The sequence below is a fragment of the Cetorhinus maximus genome, chromosome 15 (assembly GCF_964194155.1).
Source record: "Cetorhinus maximus chromosome 15, sCetMax3.hap1.1, whole genome shotgun sequence".
In the NCBI taxonomy this organism is placed as follows: domain Eukaryota; kingdom Metazoa; phylum Chordata; class Chondrichthyes; order Lamniformes; family Cetorhinidae; genus Cetorhinus; species Cetorhinus maximus.
In genome coordinates, this window is record NC_135893.1 from 95,494,443 (window position 1) to 95,519,127 (window position 24,685).

At 39.7% G+C, this 24,685-nt stretch overlaps 1 protein-coding gene across 4 annotated transcripts in view; it reads right to left on the reverse strand.

The window, feature by feature from the left end:
* Positions 1 to 24,685, reverse strand: part of usp7 (ubiquitin specific peptidase 7 (herpes virus-associated)) — an 85,845-nt gene that overhangs the window by 37,566 nt on the left and 23,594 nt on the right. For all 4 annotated transcript variants that reach the window (XM_078559021.1, XM_078559022.1, XM_078559020.1 and 1 more), the window contains exons 2-8: positions 23,131 to 23,235; positions 13,734 to 13,932; positions 12,317 to 12,455; positions 10,037 to 10,125; positions 9,613 to 9,721; positions 7,868 to 7,998; positions 7,075 to 7,129 (exon numbers count right to left, since the gene is read on the reverse strand). In XM_078559021.1, the coding sequence (XP_078415147.1) occupies positions 7,075 to 7,129; positions 7,868 to 7,998; positions 9,613 to 9,721; positions 10,037 to 10,125; positions 12,317 to 12,455; positions 13,734 to 13,932; positions 23,131 to 23,235 (827 nt within the window). The remainder of the gene's footprint in view (positions 1 to 7,074; positions 7,130 to 7,867; positions 7,999 to 9,612; positions 9,722 to 10,036; positions 10,126 to 12,316; positions 12,456 to 13,733; positions 13,933 to 23,130; positions 23,236 to 24,685) is intronic.

Genomic DNA, 24,685 nt, shown 5'->3' on the forward strand with positions numbered 1-24,685 from the left:
AAGCAGCAAGTAGTGTGAAAGTGGCAGCTCATTTGTTTTCAGTGTGCACTCTCTCTCGCCCTCCTGAGCAGGTGCCGGCCCCTGAAGGAGCACAGGGCCAAGATGGCGGAGTGAGCAGGGAGGCCACAAGGAAAAGTAGAGCGAAATGGAAGCAACGAGTATTCGGCAATCGGGACAGCCGGGGCAGGCGAAGAGCGGGAGGGGTGTGTGCGTATGGCTGACTCAAGGCTTTTGCCCTCACACTCAAAATCACCCAGAGACTGGGAGTGAGCCAGACAAACACCCTGCTTTTCTTGCCTTCCTTCCCCAAAAAACTACCCACAAAGCAGGTCAGGAGAAGAGGAAAACTCAGGCTGAAAGGCAACCTGCTTCCGACTCCCACTTTCGTATGAATTCTGCTGAGGCCAGCTCGGAGTGTGTGCCACCAGAGGCGGATGCAAGGTCAGCGTCTGTCAAACCCAACTCCTTAGCACGAGCCTAGTCTCCACCCTTCCCTGGTGAGCCTGGCGCAGATTCTGCCTCCCTCAAACTCTGCCTTCTTAAGCAAAAAGGCAAAATGTTTTATTTGTGAACTTCTTGGCACATTTTAGTAGGCATTTTTATTAAATACTCCTTTTGATATTTATTGCGTTGATATTGATATTTTTGAACTTCATGTTTAGTGTTGTGTGAAACCTTATCTGACCGAAATTTGATTACCAGCCCCTTGGGTGAGAAATATATTGAAATGTGGTGCCCCCTCCCCCACCCGAAAAGGTTGGGCAAGCCTGATCTAAAAGGTTTTTGGGGGACCATTTAACTACTCAGCTAGTACAATAATGCTGCAGTAACTAGTTTTTACACTAGCAGTCCTCAGCAAGCAAACAGGCCTGCAACTGATAAAAGAAAACAGGCATACGTAATTTCAATTTACTGCATAGTTCAAGTGCTTCCATTATTTGCTGATAGCCCTGCTGCCACCCAAGTGGAATGTTCCAAGTCTATTTCGACATATCAGCTCCAATAACGTCATATCCAGTTTAAATATTTCTAAAATATCAACACAAAACCATGGCTGCTAATAGTTCCTTGATTTCGAAGTTGAAAGTACATCATTGGAACATAATTCCATTCAATAAGTTTCAACAATCTCAAAGATGATTTCTCCACTAGATATCAAGCAACCCAGTGGTACAGAACTATACCTTCATTATCTGAGGACAGAGTGACAGAAACAAAGAAAAATTTATACTTTGCACAACCTCATTCCTGAACTGAAGAACGTGGCACCAAGTAGGATAGTATCCGAGAAAGGATGCCAAATATTTAACAGGGTGGCTGGGAATGGATTTCAATTCATTCATAATATTAAGTTTGTTCAACTCCAAAACTCTAAATGAAGTGACATAGGTATTGCTCAAAAGAGACATGCTATCGAAGCTTTTTGTCTTGCACTCATCAGAACAGCTAAACAAGGTAAACCAACAGTAAAGGGAACAGTAATTTACACTGCATGAGAAAAGCGACTTAATTTAGAATACACACTCAGCTGTCTGCCTCTGAAACCCAACTTCCTGTTTGAAAGAACAGAAGGTTCCTTCATTCCTTATTCTACACCAGGGGGCAATACATCCAAGACTTAGCAGACCCTGTCAGGTTTTTTATATAACACTTCTTTTTAACTAAAATACCCTTTCACAAAAAAAGATAAACATTAAACACAAACATCACATCTCCCCCTTTAGCCAGGGACAAATCGGTCAGGGGGTTTGCAGATTTGCTTTGGTCTAGAGAGGAGTGTTGGCTTAGGTATCCTCAGTTTGTTTGCTTAGAAATAGAAGGTTCTGCTGTTCCACTTGTTTCTGTTCAGGTTCAACAGTTAGAGGTGCTACAGGGTTTGTCAGTTGAATCAAGTCAAGGTTTCACCAACTGTAGATGTTTTCCAGACATCTTCCACTGTGACTGGAGATACCTGGAAATTTGGTTCCTTTGGTATTTGGCCTCTCGAATCTGGTCAATGTATCTCTTCCAGGTTCCACAGGAAGATTCAACATCATAGGTCAGTGGTCCTCGACACAATTCTTCCCAGGAGCCACTTTGGTGTCCCACAGTAATTTCGGACCCAAAGGGACTGATCCAGATTAAACTCACGAGCTGGTTTACTTATGCCACGTGACCTTTTCTGATCAAGTTGCCTTGAACCAACCTTTCCTTTCAAATCAGACAACAGCAAATTCATTCTGGTACACAGTCATCTTCCAAACATCAGCTCAGCAGGATATATGCCTGTCGCTGAATGTGGAGTGTTGCGATACATCAAAAAATTCTTCAGCTTCAACTTCCAATCTGTTTGCATCCTCTCCTTCAATATGGCCATTCTGAATGTCTGTACAAAGTGTTCTGCTTCACCATTTGAGGATGGATAGTAAGGCGAATTGAGAATCTGCTTGATCCCATTGTTTGTCAGGAATGTTTGAAATTCACATGATGTGAACTGTGCGCCATTGTCAGACACCATCTGCTCCGGCAACCCAAAAGTAGTGAAAGCAATCCGAAGAGCATCAATGGTCTTTGCTGAAGTAGTCGACTTCATGGCAATAACAAGGCCACTTTGTGGTAGATGCCCACTCAATCAGAAACATATGCCCGAAGTTGTCCAGCAAAGTCCACATGAAGTCTCTGCCATGGTTGGTCAGGCTGAGCCCTCAGATGTAATGGGGTGGTGCAGGAGAAGACTTTGTTTCTTGGCATGGAGGGCAATCACTGACCATGTCTTCGATGTCTTTATCCAGGTGTGGCCAGCATGCATGTAGACGAGCTAATGCTTTCATTTTGAAGATTCCCATGTGACTGAGGTGAAGTTCTTCTAACGCTCGTGTTTGGAATTTTGGAGGAATAAAAACTGATTCCCCATAAACAACCGCCTTGCAGAGTTAGCTCAAATCTATGCATGTAGTAAGGTTTAATCTCAGCAGTCACTTCTTGAGATACACACCAACCCTTGTGTGTACAGGTAAACTTTGGGGAGCACAGCATCCCTCTGCATTTTTAAGTCGAATTTGATTCGCTTTAACAGGTACCATGCCTATCTGGTTCACATCAAAAGCAGTGACTTCACTTCAGGCTGTGGAGCAGTGGTGTAACGGAAGTTCTGGGAAGTGCGTCAGCATTTCCATGATTCTCAGTAGAGCAAAATGTAACTTTGTACTGGTAAGCAGATAAGATCAGACAAGATGAATTTACGCCCCCATACAAATATTGGTGGAACTTCTCGACTCCATCGGTTAGTCCAAGAGCTTCCTTCTCAATTCGGGCATAATTTGTTCTGCCTTGGACAATGTGCTTGGGGCATATGCAATGGACCTTTCACTGCCATCAGGAAATGGACACCATATCCAGATGCATCACAAACTAAAACAAAAACAAAAATTGCTGGGAAAACTCAGCAGGTCTGACAGCATCTGTGGAGAGGAAGACAGAGTTAACGTTTCGAGTCCGTATGACTCTTCATCAGAACTTACAGATGCTGTCAGACCTGCTGAGTTTTTCCAGCAATTTTTGGTTTTGTTTCAGATTTCCAGCATCTGCAGTATTTTGCTTTTATCTTTGCATCACAAACATTGAAATGTGCCAGGACTTTAGCAGAAGTGAGCTCTTGCTCGAGTTTCTTGAAACTTGCCTGACAGGCTTGCGACCAATCCATTTTGCATTCTTCTTCAGATTATTCAGTGGTGCTGCCTTGGTAGCCAAACTGGAAATTAACTTGCCATAGTAACTAACAAGTCCCAAAAACAAACAAAGCTCCTTAACATTTTTGGGCTGTGGTGCATTCACCACTGCCTCCACCTTTCTGGAGGAGGTTGAGGCGCCAGTTTCACTGATCACATGTCCCAGGTACTCCACTGAGGGCTTCAGGAACGAGCATTTCGATTTCTTACAGTGGATGCTATACTTTCCCAGTCTACGTTCTCTAAATGCATTGGGAGGTTTTTCCCAGTGATGAGCATGTTGCCTTGGAAGCATATTACACCAGGGAGGCCCTGCAGTATTTTGTCCATGGCTTGCTGGAATAAGGCTGGTGATGGGACAATTCCAAATGGTAGTCATTTGTGTTGATATAGACCTGTGTGCGCTGATGATTGTATACTTCCTGGAATTTTCACTCAGCTGCATTTGCAAAAATGCCTGTGATAGGTCAAGCTTTGTGAATAATTCACCTTCATTCAGATAGCTAACAGGTCCTCAATTTTCAGTAGTGGGTGCTGATGCACTTCCAGGAAAGGATTAATGGTGATTTTATAGTTGCATATTCTGATAGTTGGTCATCCTTCACTACAGGGACTATTGGAGCCGCCCCTCTGCATAATCAACTAACTCCTGCTCGATTTTGTCACACTGAGTAGGGAAGTGAACGTGATTTGAAGAACCTTGGAGAAGCTTCTGCCTTCACAGCAAGGTTGGCTTCAATGTCTTTACTAACTCCAAGGCCTTCTTTGAAGACATCAGTTGCTTGTCTAACATGGGATTGCAATGCACCTTATTTTATTTTATTCCAGTCCAGCCGAATTTCTTTTAGCCAGTTCCTGTCCATAAGCAATGGACTGTCCCCTTTCACAATGCTAAGTGGCAACCTTGCTATTTGATCTCCATATTTAGCTTGAACGGATATTTTTCCAAGTATATTCACAGACTCACCAGTGTAGGTACTAAGCTGGAGGAGGGTTTTCTCCAATGGACATTTGTTGAAACTTTCCTCCCATGTCCTCTCTGAAGCAATAGGAACAGATGCTCCAGTGTCAACCTCATTTCAACCATCTTACCATTTAAGGCAATACCAACTTGTAGCCCTTCATCTAGTTTCAGATCAGACTGAATGCAATACAATTGCTCTTCTGCATTGTCACTGTTAGTTTCACTCTGTCTCGTCTGAGCTCGCATTACCTTTGTATTTTGTTTCCAAGTAATGCGTCTTTTTAAACTGCCTGTTTATTTTCAAGCACGATTTGTCTACGTGCTCCTTGTGATGCCCTTTTCTGGGCGGCACTGCTTTACTGTGATCAACCTTTGATCTACATGCACGCTGTATGTGTCCTTTTTATCCCCAAAGTAGCGATAGTTAGCGGTTTTCCACTTACAGGCTTCTGCATTATGCCCTTTTCCGTTACAGTGGTAACATGTTTGAAAGTGAGTATACCCTGACTTTACTATGTTAACTTCAGCATTGTTAGAATGCGCTTTCAAATCTCCAGCTTGTCTTTCTGCTATTTCTATGCCTTGCGCCATCTTGAACATTTTCTTCAGTATCAACTCTTGCCCGCTAACAATCTACGCTGAATTCTTTCATTCCTTAGTCCACAAACCAAGTGACAACACAACACTTCTTCCAGGTAACCTTTAAAATCACAATGCTGCGCTAATTTTCTCAACTCAGCCAGGAACTGGGAAACTGACTCACTCTCATGCTGTTCTCTTTGGTGAAACTTGAATCTCTTGGCAATAATTGCTGGTCTGGAATCGAAGTGCTTTTTCAAAATGTCCACAAGCTCTTTAAAGTTTTTATCTGCTGGCTTGTCAGGGACAATGAGATTTCTCAGTAGACTGAAATTTTTCATTCCGATGACTTTAAGAAACGCTGAGGCCTGCTTTCCTGCTTCAATCTCAGTTGCAATGATAAACTGTTCAATTTGCTTGACAAACTACAAAGTCCATAGTAGCTGGATCAAAAGCCTCTAAAGCCCTTAAGAATGATGATCCCATCCTCGTCACCATTTGAAGTGTTTTGTCACTTAACAATTTAGAATACACATACAGCTATCTGCTTCTGAACTTCAACATCCTGTTTGAAAGAATAGAAGGTTTCTTTATTCTTTATTCTACGCCAGAGGGCAAAACATCCAGGACTTAGCACACCATACTGTTACGCTTTTCATATAACACTTTTTAACTAAAATGTCCTTTTACAAAAAAGGATAAACGTTAAACACAAATATCACAAAAAGAGTGCTGATTGGACTCACTGGTAGAGGTATTGCCATGGAAAATGCAGCAGAGAACAGTTATCCTTCAAGCTTTACCAGAATCAACCTACCTGGTGTGAATTTGCAACAAAAGCTGGGCACTTAACGGTTCTCTGCTGCATTCTCCATGGCAATGCCTCTACCAGAGTCCACTTGCCAACTAACCAACACACTCTTCTCATGCAGTGTAAATTGTTAGTCCCTTTAACTGTTGGTTTATTTTGTGCATATATCCTGATGAGTGCAAGAAGAAAAGCTTTGATAGCACATCTCTTTTCTCAGCAATACTCAACTTCTGTACCACCAAACAGCTATTTGATTTGGTCATCACAAGGAGGATTGGCTGTTCACAAATTATAAGACTTGATACAAGTCAATGCAATGTTAACTATGAAGACAGTTCAAAATTTTAGATTGGGCATCCCAAATGTTAACCTCAATCGAATCCTGATATGCATTATCTAAAGTGCAGTTTCTAAATATGCCAATTAAAATTAGTCTAAGGGGTAATTTTGCTGAGCAGAGAGATATGCTGCTGAAGCCTTTCGTTTAGGACAAATGCAAGAATGCCAAATTTCAAACAATCAACAATTTATACTGGAAGAGAAAAGTGTGCTAATTGGTTGGTAAGTCAACTGAGGCCGAGGCATGGAGATGGAGAAAGCAAAAAAGGGAACTACAGGCTCCCCAAGCGCCCGGGTAATTTTTTTAAAAGTGCAAGGCTTGAAAATATTCCTTTTGTCTGCAGAGAATGGTCCCTGCATATAAGGGGTAATTATTACAGTATCCTATATAAAGGAAACTGGGTCTAGAGGCTAAGGTGGCCTGGTTTGTACATTTCTGATGGTGCAGAGCACTCTTTCCTCCCCTTCCTTGTCCCCAGACCCAGCATGGAGTTTTCACACATAAGAACTCAAGTTTTATGCACAATTAATTTAAGTCATGCTTGAAATCAGGAATAGCTTAGCTTTTTTTTTACGCTATCCAAGAGAGATTTTTGAATTTGGCACCGTGTTAAGCTCGCCAGTGCTGTAAGATTAGCCAAATGCAAATCAATTAATACAGGAAAAATACTTACCACCCTGCACAGTTCCTGAACATCATGCTGCATAAAACTATCTAGTGTTTCCCACCTAAACAAGAAAAGTAATCAAGCTTTTATTTTCAGGGTAACACTGACCAATAATTATGAAATGTAATCATCTAAAGTTTTGCAAGTTATGGCGTAACTAACCAGATACACAGAGGGTACAGATTCTGCATACACTTATGCTAACTGTGAAGAGTCAATAACAAAATAAACAATACAAACATGGATCCCCTCCAATGTTCCCACAAAGCTGTGGGGTGCGCTCCAGCCTGAATGGTATCATGCAGGCCTTATTCTCAGATAAACAACATATGCGTAGCTGCGCAAAAAACTTAAAAGGGGCTGTGCACTTCAAAAACAGGCTGTACACAGCCACTAAATTTTAAAAGGAACATTGACTCCCTGCCCACTTGCAATTATCCACATCCTCCTCACTCACTGATTTAAGTACAGTCTATAGACAGGGAACAGATTACTCACTCAAGTTTGCACAATGACTTTTGCCATGAGCAAGCAGATACAAACTGGCACTCAAGGCCACATTAAGTTATCTGATTGGGTTAACTCAGGTTAGGATTGTTTGGGGGATACTGCACTACCCATCATACATATGTTAGTGTCCCATTTGAGCCACTCAGCAGTCTGACAGGGTATTAAAACTTAGCTGAAATGTAAATTGACAATGCTGAGTACATAGTCCAAAAATGCAGCCTTAATTCTGAAAGGAAGACAAAGGTAAACCTATTTTAATACCTATGTACAGGCATCCATTCCAACTTACCCAAAAGACTTTGTCAGTTTCTTAGTTCCAACTGGTTTGTCACTGTGCTGCAATTCATAGAACACCCTTTGCAAAGCTAAAGGGACACTCTTTGAGGAATCATCCCCTTCTGTTGGCATCATGTAGACAGCCTATGCATTAAAGAAAATCAGATCGATCAGTAAAATTGAAATTATGAAATATAGCATGACAAAACAAAATTGAAAATTTCAGCTGTGGCAAGTTCACCAGTTTTGGTGGAGAAAACATTTCTAAGTCCAGTACATTTTAATTAATGTACAAAGCATTTCCTGCATTTACACTGACATCAGCTGCAAGCTCCTTTGGATGCATTCTGTTTTTCAGTCCAAAGGCAAGCCTTTCCCCATTCCAACCAATCCTTATTTTGTTCCTGTTCCAAATGTGATTGTTAACTCATGCTGGGTATAATTCCACAGCAACTGCTCTCCAGAACTCCACCCCACCCCACCAGTCCTGCAGCACTTTATGCAGGTAAACTATCAGTACACCAATCTGGCAGGCTAACCAACCTTCTAATAACATCATTGCCAAGATTAAGATGAACCTGGAATCAAAACTAGGAAATTCTGGGTGCAGCTGCTTAACAAAACTTTATGGTACATTTAACCATCAAGTCATATAGTCGCGTTTGCAAACGTTTAGAGGAAAAATAATCTTTACAATTAGCTTTATTAGCAAAGTCAAAAGGCTTATTACTCAAGTGATTTAAAACTATCACTGCAGAAAAGATGTGCTCATTTTACCCAATGTTGCACCTTATCTCCAACAATGCTCTTTCAAAATGACACTTTTTAAAAATAAAAGGTGCAAATCAAGACGATATGCTTGCCTACCCTGATAACTTAAATGTAGAAGCTACTGGCAGTAACCCCCAGGCCCCAACTGGATAGGAATTCAACCCAGCTCAGTTCTATATACTGAAATGGCATTCAGCCTTAAATGAGCACTTTGAAAATCCTTGCCGTACAAGGAAATGGTTAAGGCATCAGTGGCCACTCTATCAGCGTATATTATAGGAGTGCCGCCAAATAAAACTCTTCCGTCGCATTGTTACTGCTTAGAATAAACCAAGGATGATTACAGTATACATGAGTAAGAGGCATTGAGTTTACTACGTGCATGTAAAAAGATGCTCAAGAGACATGGGTTAAAGGACTGAAGAAACACACACAAAAAAAACACAATATCTTAGTCTCCTACTGTCTTAAAAGGCATTGATGGGTGATGAGGAAATTGCAGCACCAAAAAGCATGCATGGTAGAATCCCACGGCTACATCCTATTTTTATACAAGAACAGGTTAGGTCAAACATCAGGCATTAAAACGAAGCCAGATTCAGTTTTTATCCGACACTGGTATCCACACATTATAGCATAGATCACAATGAGGAGAAGGTTTGACAGATTTTGCACTCCCTGGCACAGGAGGATTGGAAGCCATCACAGCACCCCTGCTCCCATCATATAAAACATAACTGACTGCAGCTCTAATATTTGCAAGTTCAATTTCAATATAAAAACGCAACCAATGCAACAGTAAATATTTCACTTTTTATAACTTAAAGGACGTGCTTACGCTGCGAGCTCTTAGCAGCATCTTCAGTCATTTTATTCCATTTATGTCTATAGCACACGACAAAATCAGAACTGCAGCATGCAACAATATTGTTTCCTTGCAGCCATTTATTTTCAGATTGAGAACAGTGATGATAATGTCCACGTTACCTTTCGCAGCTGATTTGTGAAGAACAATGTCTGCAATAAGCTGTTCATGTAACAGGTTGCTCCCTGGTTCTTCAAACCTACATAACCTGTGTGCTTCTTGGAATCCCACCTAGAATTAAATTTTCAACAGTACTTTTAATTCAGCTTTCCAAGATATATATATATATTTATGCAGAAATTCACTACTCTCCAATTTTCTCCCATAGCCCATACATCCAGAGAGGCTAGAAAGCAATTGGTAAGCAGGTTTCCTACCTCTCCCCCTCATCCTCCAAAAAGTCCATTACACAGCAAGAAATAACAAAGTTATAGTGTAATATTGTTTTTTGCTCAATTCACAATCACCAATTATTGGTGTAAAACTTCTCAATCGAGGCAACTTCCAAAACACCCCATTAATTTATAATTTAAATACAATACTCACGCCACTCCATGTGGTGCATCAGCCTGAACAAAGACTTCAAATGTAACCTTGTCATCATCTATGAAACCCTTTTCAGCATCTGTTGCTTCCTAAAAAGATTTTAAACAAGTTTTAAATAGCTATTCAATTAATGTGCCGTAGATGTCGAAATACAAGTCAACTTTGAAGCCTCAAAAAATCCTTCCAAAAGCAGGGGTCAACTTATATGCCGAGCATTAAAGAGAACAACCGCTGTGGGTGGTTGCCATCTTTGTCATTTGCCATGAGGAGTCTGCTCTGTGGAGGCATGTCTTAAACTCTCACGCATCTTCGTAACACAACTTGTTATTGCCTACTTGATCCCTTGCACCCAGTTATAGGGTACTGGCAAGTATGACATCCATTTGTGGGGTCAAAAATTGAGGCTAACTTCTAATCAGAGTATAGTATGTCATGGCTGAAAAGGAGGGTCGACTTATACGCTGGGAATATGCAAAAACAGGATTTCTGGGACTGAAAAGATGGGATTGTTTTATATGCTGGATCGGTTTATATGCCCTAATATATGGTAATTCATTCCATCGCTACCTCAAAATGTTATAATGAATCATTTGGTCACACAATTTTAATCCGAACTGAATTCAATAAACAGTATAGACAAATTAAATGCAAAATAACAAGTTAGTGTTTCACAAACAATACAGGACTGAACTTCCTGCACCCTCTGTTCTACAATGCAACTTCTTATATATAAAAAAAATCAATGGATGGCTTTGGTGAAATTCCATGAACACATTCTTTAGAATCCAGTGATTCACAACTGGCTCATGATAAGTCTTCTATTTAAACACTCAACCAATATACAAGAATGATTACAGCAACACTACTCTGTGCAAGGAGTGAAACATACAGATGGAAATTGTCACAGGCATCACTTCCTACAAAGAAGCAAACTCAATATACACAGGTTCAGATTTTTCTGGGCCAAATGGAAGTGACAGAAAGAGGGTGTATAGTTTCATGTGTACTTTATACTTGTAATTTGTAAACTGAAATAATGAATTTAACACTTCAGGACCTTTGGAGCAACAAGCTAAAATTGAAGGGGATATATGGCTGAAAAGTAGGCTCAATTTTTAAAGCGTACTTTGGGGTAAAAGATATGCATCAAAATATACTTCAGAAAAATAATCTCTGAACAATCAATTTCTAAAATAGAGAAATAGGTTAAAAAATACAAAGAGAATATTAATACAAAGTTAACCGGGAAAAAGGGGATTACTATTAGGACAATAAAGTGATAAAACAGGCATTCAAAGTACATAAAAGGGAAGTGGAGATGAATAAATGAGGTTAAGTACAAGAATACATCTTAAGTGTACCATCACAATAAGAATTGCTCAAAAGCAAATTAGAATTACAGGATAAAAGTTGTGGATTAAGAGGAAATGAAGGGAAAACAATAACTCAAATGTTTTAAGACACATTCAGGAAGGAGAATAGAAAGTTGCTATACAAGAATAGCAAATAGCTTGAGGGTTATGAAATCAATATGGAGGCACTGAATAGGATCAGACAAGATTAATCTTCAAGGGGAAAATAGTATATTGTATACATATACGTAGACAATACAGATGCTGAACATTAAATCTTTCACAGGTTAAGGAAGATGGTCTACATTTCAGTGTTTGGGGGTTGCGGTGGCGGGGGGGGGGGGTGGGAAGAAAGGAGATCTAAAACAAATTAGACAAAACAATGGAAAATTGGCAATGACTTCTTTCAATTTAAGTCAATGTTGGAATAGCTTTAAAATTTTATTACAAGAGTCTAGTGCATTAACAAATTGATGTTCATGTTTTGACTATTCAGTCAACACAAAAACCAAAGCCAACCATACATCCCTCTTGGTCAAAAACTGGAAGATTCCAGTCCACTCAGTTAGATAGGAACAAAGCCCTTACTCCAACAAGGCCATGACAGACTCTTGAGCACACGGACTACCCTAAATTACACAGGAAGCTTGCCAAATGAGTTGCGGAGATGCAGTAAATTTAAGGTCTCATGACAATGTTCAGAAGAGGATAATTCAATATTACGGGTTGATGGAGGTATGCCCTGTGATACTGCAAAATTTTTGTACTGGAATAAGCTTGCCTGTATTCTCCCCTCCATCCATCCCACTTTCTTGCATCAATTTTGACATACAGAAAAGAAGACAAGCACATTTCATATTTGCAGCTAGACTTGGACGACAAAACAAAAAAGTTTGGTTGCAGGAAAAAGTAAATTCACAGCACTTACACTCCAAGTCATAAAATTAGAGAAACCCCAGTCATTCTCCTTATGAAAGAAAAGATGACTGATTCTTCTACTAAATGACTTTTCTTCATCTTTGTAGTTGATTATCTTCAAAACAGCTTGGGCATGACAGGACCATGACCTATAAAAGGGAACATGAATTATCTAATTACATAAATTCCTCATGTTCTCTAGCTAGGAGTAAATGCACCAGTGCACAAAAACCACACAATTCACAGATAAATCTTAAATGCATATGTTACATTATCCAACAGAATAGCAAAAGGTGAATCAAGATTTTGCACTCAGGAGACAGTGTAAATTGGTTACGGTATTGAGCCAGCAGCTCAAATGTCCAGTTCAAAAATCACGCCAAGTTCTCAAACTGAATTCAAAGCATTTGGTAATTTGGGGCTCATACTATTAAAAACAACAAGTGGTCAAATGGTCATAAAAACATCAAAGTCCTTCAGGTAAAGGAACCCGTTAACCCTAACCAGTCTTATATGCTTGAGTCCAGTCCTACACCACATGGCTGACTCAATGTCCTCTGTAGTAACCCAGCAAGGCACCCAGTTTAACAAGTAGCTAAAGATGACTGACAACCAGTACATTCTTAGGGTAACTAAGGATTTATCAGCATCGCCCCAGCCCAAGATACAAGCAACATTCAGGTCCCATGTTTTAAACCTAACTTTAGCCCTTCCATCCATGGACTAGAATCCTTTAAATTCAGATGTTCCTTCACATACATAAAGTTTAGAGTAGCTGTTACTGATCTTTGGCATTCATTCAACACAGAACAAATGCTAATTCCATTTCAAATCACTTGACTAAGACAAAAAATTGCCAACTACATTCCGCCTAAACAAATTAAGAAATTATAACGGTTTATATAGTTTTGCAAGGACAATAACATTTAAGCCTTAGTTACTTGATCTACTACTTGGTACCATTCGAAGTACTTTTATTGGCGTGGCATCACCAGATAGGCCAGCATTTACTGCCCACCTCTAATTGCCCATGAGGTGGCAGCAATGAGCTGCATGCTTGAACCACTGTGGGCCATGTAGTGTAGATATGCCCACAATGCTGTTAGGAAGGGAGTTCCAAATTAGGATGGTGTGGGGCTTGGAAGGGAACTTGCAGGTGGTGGCTTTCCCATGCATCTGCTGCCTTTGTCCTTCGAGGTGGTTGAGGTCAAGTAATGCATTTCACTTTTCTTGCTTCACCTTTTACACATTAATATCATTCAGTTGAAATGACAGCACACTCAGACATATTTTAGGACCTTAGAGGCTTTTATAAATTAAGTCAATATTTTCTGGTCAAACTGTACAAGGTAATGTGGGGTTATTATTCATAAATTGCTGACATTGTGAACATTTCAACCGTCAAGACGATGTTAGCTTTTTCTTACGTGGAATCAGATTCAGCATTGCATTGTAGGAAAAATCCAACGCTCTTTTGATGAGGCCGATCAGGATGGAAGCGAGGCATTACCATAATTTTCCATGGCAAATTTCGCACAAAACAAGGAGGACTCAGCACAGACTCACTGAGCCTACTAAACCGTTCCACAGTGAAACGAAATGTGGCCTCTGACCGCCAGCTGGTGTCTGCGAAAAGTGAAAAAGAATTTTATAAGAATAAAAGCAAAACCAATTTTAAGGTCAACAATTTGTCTTGTTGAATGGCACTTAAATCTGATGTGGCTTCTGAAGAGTTAACAGAATTCAAAGTTAATACTGTGACCATCTGACTGATGTAAAACTATTTTCAACAGCAAGACATCATAATTCTTGCATGTTGTGAAAGCATATTTATCAGCATTCAATTTTTCAGTTACAATTGGACATTGTAATGTCTACGCATTTCCAAAAATGCTGTTGATTTCAGCTTTTCTATAGGCCATTCTACGCCTACACTTTTTTTTTAGCTAGGCAAGGTGAGGCAGCTTCTCCACAATTTCAAGCAACAGTCTCTACTGAGAACCATGTGGTGCAATGGAATTCACTTGGAGAAGAACCAAATTTGCAAAAACGTAGAGGCAGTTCATAGGTAGTATACATCAACAGTGATCAATTAGGAATAAAAAAAGTCACTACTTGCCAACTTTATCATTAATACTCAAAGAAAATGCCATCCACAAGAGGGTGCTTGAAGCAAAGCAGGTACATTGTAGTGACATTATTTGCTCTCTGCCATTACTTACCATAGGTGCGGCCTGCCTCGTTCTTTAAAGGAAGTTCAAATTCCTTGCACAAAGAATTTGGGAATTGGGAAAATGGAACAACTGAGATACTGGTCCTCTTGAAAACATTTCGCCCTGACACATTAAGTGGTCTTTCCCCATGATGCTGCATACAAGGCGTTGCTCTTTGCTTGCAGGAGGCTGCTCTAAGTTATCAACAGCCAGAGTGCGCAAATGTAACCGCAAAACATTACGGTCAGACATTTGGATTAGGCCCATCAGCAGTTCTGTATGCAGAGGTTGAATCTCTTTAGAAAATTTCAGTCCATACCCACTCTAAAAAAAATTAACATTTTCCTCATGCTCAATCTTCACAAACAATTAGTAAACATTGCAGCATAAAAACTTTGCAGTGAAATACTGAGGAAGCAAACAATGTTTCATGCGTAGTATGGCAGCAAACGATTCATATCCTCACTTCAACAGGACCAGAACTGGTACCTGGACAAAAGGACACCCTTGGAATATAATGCAAGATATAACTCAGTTAAAGCATCACGTTGATTGATGCCTTTGGTATAGGTTTTACCAAGGGGATGGGTGCAGCATGGTTCAGGACAAGGCCTTGCAAAGAGCAGATGGGGAAGAGGAAACTGAAAGCCAGTCAGGGATGTAATTTTCTTTAAAAAAAAAGGACACTATCCCAGGTCTATTTTTTTTCCCACAGACAATATTTCAAGGAAGTTACAGAAATGAAAACTTATGAAAATTCTTCAGACACAAATACAGTATTTTTTTTAGAAATTGAGAAACATAGTTAAAGGGCCCTAGATTCACTGGGTACAACAACTAAAGGATAAAATAAATAAAGTCATAGTGGTCAAGGTATGTGAAGCTTAGATTCTAAAAAAATCTGCAGATTAGGAGTAAGGAAAGACAGAGGTGGTAAGGAATTTTGGTTTGGAGACCCTACAAGCAGTGCTATGACATCCATGCTTGGTGACCTACATTGGCTGCCCATTAACTACCTTGTTGTGAAAATTCTAATCATTTTCAAATACCTCAGGGGCTGTCCCTCCCATCTCTAACCTCATTCAGCCCCACAACCCTCCAAGATGCCTGTGCTCATCTAATTCTGGACTCTTGAGCATGCCCAAATTTAACTGTTCCACAATTGGTGGCCATGCCTTCAGCTGGCCTTAAAGGTTAGAAATTTCCTGCCTATTTCTCTTTGTCTCTTCACCTCACTTTCCTCCTTTAAGATACTCAAGACATGCCTCTTTGACCAAGCTTTTGGTTCGATGTAAGTGTTTTACTCTGGCTCGGTGAAGAACCTTAGGACTTGTTTTTACATTAAAGGCACTATGCAAATACATGTTGTTTCATTCTCAGCATGATAAAGATTCAATGTAAGCAAGAAGAATGTAGAAAAGTCAATTTAAAGCTACAGTTGAAATTGAGGATCAATGCTCTGACAAAAATCAACAAAGCAGGAAAAGTTGAGCAAGGTTTGAAGATAAAAGGCAAAAGGTATTTCCCTGAAAAAGAGTTGGCCAATCAAGCCTATTCCACCATTGCACTTTGAATAAACAAAAGCAATGGGGATAATAGCTCCTTGTGCATTTGCCATGGCAATGCATCAACCAACTGGTTGACCAATGCCAACCAATCAACACCCCTTTTCTCACACAGCATAAATTGTTGTTCCCTTTGAAATGTGATATTCTTGCATCTGTTCTGATGAGTGCAAGACGAAAAACTTCATTAGCCTGTCTCTTTACTCAACAATACTGAACTTCTGTACTACCAAGCGACTATAAGACAAGTATGTTCTTTCTTAGCGTGAGAACAAAACAACACCATATCTTCAGGTGTGGCCTCACCAATGCCCTGTACAATTGTGCTAAGACTTTGTTATGTTTATATTTCAATTCCTTTGTGACACATGCTAACATACTATTTGCCTTCCTAATTGTTTACTGTACTTGTTTGTTAAAATTTTATATTTCATGTGCAAGGACATCTAGGTCCCTCTCAATACAAACTTTCCCAGTCCCTTGCTGTGCAAAAAATAATTCTCTATTTTTCTCAAAGAGGATAACTTCACAATTTTCCATTTGTATTCCAACTGACATGCTACTGGCTACTCACCCAGTCTGTCTATATCCCTCTGCAGCTTTTTCTTGCACTCTGCCCAGGAATAAAAGGTGTGCTTTTAAGGTTCACATATTTGAGGACATGAAGAGTTTGAGAGTTTAAGAGAGGGGAAAATAAGGAGCTTCTACAAAAGAGGCAGGTGAACTGTGTGGCAGTTTTAGCAACGAAATACATCAGATGAGATGGGCCAAGAACATCAATATATGAAGGACTATAGAAATGAAAGTAATAGCTGTTGGTTGGAATGGTATTTAAGAAATTGCAACAAGATTTTCACTGTTCAAAGGACAAACAGCAAGCAATGCAGCCATCCACGCGAGTGGGAATATAAACTGCAATACACAAATACCATATAACATCAAGCAACAAATTAACCAAAAAGTTGTTTATGATGGGTATTCACACTAGATTTGCAACAGTAATAATCTATGTTTACTTAGATAGTTAAACAGAGCTATTAATATAGGTAGTACATTGAATTGCGCTTTTCAGCCTCAGCTTCTAGTTAAGTAAAATCCATTTCATAAGATGGGAGACCACAAGATAACATACACCTGGTTATGAATGCAGGATCCAGTTAAAAGGCAAGGTCCAAAAAAAAATTCAAAAAATACTAATTGACTAGGATTTCCTTACCTCCAAGGCAAACTTAGACAATATGAACCGCCACTGCTTTTCAAAACCAGGTCAAATCCTCTTCTCACTATTTAATATCTACTACCATGTTCAGCAGTAAATTAAAACAATTCTATGCCTGCATTTAATCTTTTAGAAAATCAGCCATAAAATCATTCTATTCATTATTAGTCACAACCTAATCATACACAAAAGGGAATATTACTCACTGTCATAACTCACCATTTCTCCACAGAGTCTTCCACAGACACAAGTGTTAAAAAGCACCAATCCAGCTAACTGGAATATTGAAGATTGCATGCACCACTTGCAGGTAGTTCTAAGAACAGCCGAGCTAAAACAAAATAGTTAAGAGAACAGAAGAGGACGGTGGGTGGTTTATGTCTGTGTGGAAGATCCTCCTTTAGAGAAGTGGGAGTTATTACTACAATGCTCTTTAGCCTTTAAATCAGATCTTTCACAGACATTTTCATAAGGGCACCACTTAGAGGACCAATGATGAATATGCATGTCGACTCTACTTCATCCAAAAGTGAGAGCCAGTGGCAATGTACACAAGAATGCTCTTTATCCTTTAAATCAGATCTTTCACAGACATTTTCATAAGGACACCACTTAGAGGGCCAATGATGAATATGCATGTCGACACTACTTCACCCAAAAGTGAGAGCCAGTGGCAAAGTACACAAGGAAAAAATTTACAGCAACTTGTAAAGATTTCTAAGATTTACTTACCAACCAATTCTTTGTATAAACAAAGTGCATGCTGCAGGGTGCTGCCAAAGCTCTTATTTTGCCCAATACCTTTTTTCCCCCTTTTATTGGCAAAGCACAAATTCTCTTCAAATATTGTGCGAGATCTTCTGATTCTCACGTAATCTCAAAAAAATACTTTTACAAAGCAACTGAAGCAAAATCATTATTTTTTGAGCCAAGCATCCTTTCAATAACTTAAGTTATTTAAGCACTCAGTTGCCATCCCTTGTCTGTATATTCTGCCACATTAAAAGTGGGGTACGAGGAGGAAAACATTACTGAGCTTTGGAATGTTCTTGCTCGATTCTTTTCCTGATATGCTGAAACATGTGATCCCCATCAAGTCACTGCTAGGGCCAGACGTAAAACCAAAGAGCTTCTTCCTGTTGCTACTGGATCATTTAGATCTTGATGAAAAGTCATGTCCAAAACAAAGCTTTGCCTTGCAAACATTCTACAGAATGCCCAAAGTAAACAAGGTAATTTTCTATATTCTAGTCTAGACCTGGGAGTTATCATGGTAATAGACCTCCATCAGTTCCGGAGGTCACAGGTGCTACTTGCCTTGGTTTTCCCAACAAATGGTTTTCTCCCAGGTTTTTAGCACTGAGAATAGCACCTAATGCTGCTTTCCCATATTTATGTTGTGTGCTGAGCCTCTGCTGGTTTATTGAAGGTGGCCAAATCATAAGAGATCCAAGCAGCTGGAGTTTGAATCAGCTGAAGTAGTTTCCAATGTGTAAGGCATGGGTAGATTGGCTGTGCCAGTTCTGCATCTGCACAAAGTGTTAAGTCTGCAACGAGCAACATTGTGACATTCATGGAGACAGAGGAAAGACAATAAGGAGTGATGGGAAATGGGCATAGTAGGGAAGTCACTCCTTGTTGATGTGTTTATTAGGTTTACATCTTTAGTTCCTGATGGTAGTGTGATGCAAAAGAAACAGGAGTAGTGTAACAAAGCTATCTGGCCAGGGTATACTATTCCCTTTTTATAGCTGCAATTTCATCTGGAAATAGAGCACACTTGTTCTGTAGCTCAGCTCAAAACCAGGCACCAATTCTATCAATCAGCACCACCAATGATACCTCAAAGTGCCACTAGGTTTTAACTGAGTAGTATTGGTGAATATCAGTGCCATAAATGGAGGGATGAGTAATTTCTTCTCTCAGGGTTGTTAGTCTTTGGAATTCTCTTCCACAGAGAGCTGTGGAGGCTCAGTCATTGCATATATTCAAAGTGGAGGTAGACAGACTTTTCCATCAACAAGGGAGTCAGGAGTTATTTGGGGTTGAAGCCACAGTCAGGTCAGCCAGTGTTACTGAACGGTGGAGAAGGTTCGATTGGCTGAATGGCCTACTCCTATTTCTTGTGATCTTATGATGCACGGGAAGCTAAGTCAGCCATATGTTGCAAGAAATCCTCTCGGCCAGGAGGTATCACAGAAGTCTTACAGAAATTTTCAGAGAAGATTCCTTGATCCAACATTTTACTTTTATATTTGAGAAAGGGGATCTTGTGGAATTATTCTAATTCACTCATCCTGCTCTAAGATAAGAATTCTATAGCACCTTCCAAACCTGTGACCTTTACCACCCAGGACAAGGGCAACAGATGCATGGAAACACCACCACCTGCAATTTCCCCTCCAAGCCACACACCATCCTGACTTGGAACTATATCACCATTCCTTTACTGTCACTGGGTCAAAATCCTGGAACTCCCTCCCTAACAGCACTGTGGGTGTACCTACGCCACATGGAGTTCAAGGAAGCAGCTCACCACCACCTTCTCAACGGCAATTAGGATTGGTCATAAATATTGGCCTAGCCAGTGACACCCACAACCTATGAACAAATATAAAAAAATCCATGCCCCACATGCAGCAACACCTGTACATATCCAGGCCCGGGTTGATAAGTGACGAATAACATTCATGCCACAAAGTGTTTAACCATGTATGAGATTCAAAGACAACACAATAGCCAAATATCAGCATGGGGGCGGGGGTTGCCATTGACCAGAAACTCAAAAGGAGCAGGCAGATAAATGCAATGATTACTAGGGCAGGTCAGAGGCTGGGTATTCTATGGCAACTAGCTCACCTTCTGACTCCCCAAAGCCCCTCCACAACCTGCAAGGCAGATGTCAGAAATCCAATCAAGGATTGGATGTTCCGTTCCTTCGATGGGTTCAGCTGCAACAACACTCGAGAAATTGATAGCCCAACCACTCTCTTAAACATTCACTCCCTCCACTGATGTGTGCACCATCCACAGAATTCACTGTAGTAACTTGCCATGGATTCTTTAATAACACCTCCCAAACCTGTGACCTCCACCACGTAGAGGGACAAGGACAGTGGGTCTATGGAACACTACCACATTCAAATTGCCAGTCAAGACACACACCACCCTTAGGTATATATCACCATTCCTCCACTGATGGGTCAAAATTCCACAACTCCTGCCTAACACCACTTTAGAAACACCTTCACCACATGGACAAGAGCAGTCATGAAAGCAGCTCACCACCACGTTCACAAGTATTACTAGAGATGGGTAATAACTGGTAGCAAGATCCATACCTTAGGAATGGAAGTACCATACCAGAGTTACCCCCTCAGGCTGTGTTGATCAACACCAAAACAATAGCACTTCCCAGATGCTAGTCAAAGACATCAGTGGCATCACTGCTTAATTGGAACTAACATTGGGCAACTGTTTTGATGACAAAACCAGAAATTCTACAAATTTTGACTAGTTTTGAAGGAGGCTATACCAATCGTGATAGCACCCTCGCCTTTGAATCAGAGGGTTGTGGGTTCATGTCCCACTCCCGGAAACCAAGAATTGTGATTGTACTCGAAAGAGTTGCAATCTGTGACTGTTGATAACTCGAAAGAGTTTGATCGTCAGCACTGAACACAGTACGGCCACTGCATCTACACTAAGGTATTCTCTGCCTTAACCCAATTCCTGTCTCATCTGGATTTGCATTTAGCGAAACTGGAACTCTGGGTTTCCCTGTACCTGGAGGAACCTAGCTTTGAAATGTAGTAAATGACTATTCCATTGAACGCTTTCACAGATTTAGCACAGGCTTCATATTTCTGAAACTGTGCAAAGTTGAAAACAGGCTAATGAGCCATGGATTTGGAGTAGGAACCATTGTATTCCACAAAATTTAAATTCAGCACTACAACCAAACCCACCAATATAGTCCTTAGGGACTGATACTGGAAAGCATCAGCTCAGGCAAGCAATTATTAAATTAAGAAATTTCAAAAAATGTTTTCGCAAGATTACTGTTATCCACAATAAATATTGTCTTACAATGAATAAAATCTGTATGTAAAAAAAAAATCGACAAGAAAAAAACGAAAAAGGTGAAGTACACAACAAAGTCTTAATCAGTGAAGGGGAGATCGCCTGACCCAAATGGTAGGGCAATGGTGAATTTCTTAGTGCTCATTCCCTTTCCCAACTCCTCTTCCAAAGTTAATGACTGAAATTCCTATTTATATGTAGAAGTTGAATGAATGAGGAAGAATTGAGGAATCTCTCATAACATGCTCCAAGCAGGAAATAAAAATTCCTTGTGACCAGGATTTTTAATCAGAGAGCACCTACCCCATGGGGAGGCATCTTGCTAGAACAGTGTGCAATTCTCAATCTTCCGTTTAGCCGCGCAGGCATATATAACCCATTAGTGTTCATTTGTAGAATATCTGATCTGGAGGAGAATATGTGTAATAAATCTGGTCCTTAAGAAAGATTTAGCAAAATATAACCAACAGCATTGTCATTAGTCCCATTTATGATCAAAACTGTACTTCAATCTTAAAAGCTTCACAATAGATGTCACAACATCCAAGTTATTTGTAATGATTACTGCTTCAGATCTAGAATTAAACAGGTAACAGCTTCATCACCAGAAACAAACCACTTTGAAGACATACTTATTATCTTGGTTCAAAATATTTTAGGTTGGCACACCCCTTGCGGAGGTTTTGTCCATGTATAAAATATTCCTACAACAAAAATCTATTCCTTTTTGCAAACCTTTAATATTAGACCCTATGAAATTCAACAATGGGAGTAACTGGAGCTAACATCTTTCCTAAATAAAACATAAAAGGAATAATTTACAACTATTAATCATCTTGTCTCCAGACCTTTTAATTAAGGAGCTCCTGGAAACTAATTTCAGCTGCTGCAATGTCTCCAGTTATTCCACCTTTAACATTACATAAATGTAAATGATTTAGAAAAAAGCCATCAAAAACAACAATTGCAGTGTCGTGGGCTACATACCCCCGGCACATTGTTATACATAATATTATCCAATACCTAGCACAAATTTGTAATCGCTCAAAGATGGCCAGGTCACAATACAGTGTTACTGGTCACAAATTGGAACATCTTAGTGAAACCCATTTCAAGTACATCTGTTGACTGATTTTCCCCCCCTTTTCTCTTGTGGGGAGAAGAGAAAAGGATCAGAAAATTAAGTAAAAAAGATTGAAGACAATTAGATAGATCATCTTTTAATATCTGGTGCTGTGTTACAGCACAGTCCAATCAAATCAAATGAATTAAAAATCCACACCAAGCTGTCAATATTCAGCACCAATGTGTGGAGATCACAGCAATGGCTGTTGCACAAGCACTCTATTGAGGATGATATTAAAACATTTTATACAGGGGGAGTGAGAAGGGAGCTTTAACCATATAACCAGGCATCCAAACATCCTTAACCAGACCAGGCGTAAAATGCTTTCATTCCCAGCATGGTCGTCACTATTTCGATATGTGAAAGATTCATACACTCAACACAAACTCAAGCCATGAATGCAACGAGCCAAGATTTAAAATCTTACATTAAAACACTTTTTATGTAATGCCACAATAAATTTCCACAACATACTTTTCAAATATCAGTTTTTCATTAGCAGAGATTTCAGTTCAAATTGTTGAACGTATTTCAACAAATGGATATTAGCCCAATTTAAGACTCCAAATATAAAAGGGATTGTTTGTCTAATAAACAGATTAAAAAACAAAACGTTACCATCTTCCATGTCTTCCTCTGTGTTGTTGTGTCCATCTGCCATTGCTACGTTACCATTGATGACTGGGTTAGGGGTGATTCGTGGGGGATCATCTGCATCCCCAGCTGAAAGAAAATTAAATGCATTATTGCTAAAGACTCAACTTCTTGTTGCCGCTGTAGAATTTAAGATTTTCTAATTCATAACACATTTAAACGCAAGATCAAAGCACTATGCATTGATTCTTCCCTATAAATCTGTTTGAATGCAGCTGCACAGCATATTTCCAATAGGCCCAAAAAATTGTACACCACCACTAAAAGTAATTTTGAGCTTCAATTTATTTATATAAAAAGGCAACAGAAATTTTAAGTTTTAAGTGGTTCTTTTATTAAAAAAAGAGAAAACTCCTTGCAAAAGACGATTATGTTTTAATCAGGAGCAGAAAAATAAGACAAGATCACAAATTAGTCATCCCACAAGTGTCCGGATTACTAGTGGAATGATCAAGTTGTTTGGTAGCAAAGTGGTAAGTGGTAGGAGGAATGCAGGACAGCAGCAACTTCCTACCACAGTGACTGCAATCCCAGTGTACATAATTTGAAAGCCCAGACTAAAGCAGTCAATTTGCAGAACTCACTGGGAACTACAGTGTCAATAACAAACTAAGAAAGGCTCTGTAAAACTCTAAAACTCAATCATCGACACAAATACTAGTGCAATGATCAAGTTATTTATTCCTGCTTAAAATGTTGCAAGAGCAAGGGAACAGCATTACCTCCTCCTACCCCCCAAAGAACCCCCTAAAAGGTATAGGCAGTAAAACAAGCACAGGAAAATTCTTTCCCCCAGATGGAACTGGCAGATCTGCAATAGGCTTTATTGGTACTATCTTTTATTGGTACTTTGAATAATAACTCAATTTCAAACTTGGATAAAACTTAGAAATCTAATTCTGTAAATTAAGAAAGCTAACTAGGAGGAAAGGTAAATATTGATCAAATAGATGCACAAAACTCTAGAATTCATAGAACAAGTTAAGTATACTGTATATTATGCAAGTGTCCACTTCCTCCTCGGCATGGGGTAGTCTAAGTATAAATTTTGGGAGAGAGAGAGATTGAGAGAGAGAAGTCCTCCTTAAAAGTGTACAATTGACAGCAGCTATCAAGACACTGGGAGTGTTGATACTTGGTTTATGGACTTTAATTAATAACCTGAAAATGAAGCTTGCCAGCTGACAAATGGCAGAACCACAAGTGACGTACAATTAACTTGTACAGAATTAAAATTGCATCATCGACGACGTGATTCTAGTCTGATGCTTTTAAGTGTAAAAGTATGGGCATCACAATGCTGGAAAATGTACTGTGCTTGCAGCAGCCTTAATGCAGAACTACTTGCAGACACGTCTTTGCAAGTCCAAAAGCTTGAAACTCGTGTAACCCAGAAACTTGTTCCAATTTCAGATAGATGGTTGAGGCTTGTCGTTTCTGACTGCACTATTTCACCAAGACACAATCACACAGGTTTGCTTCAAACATTTGGAATTCAAATTCATCCTCCTGTAAACAC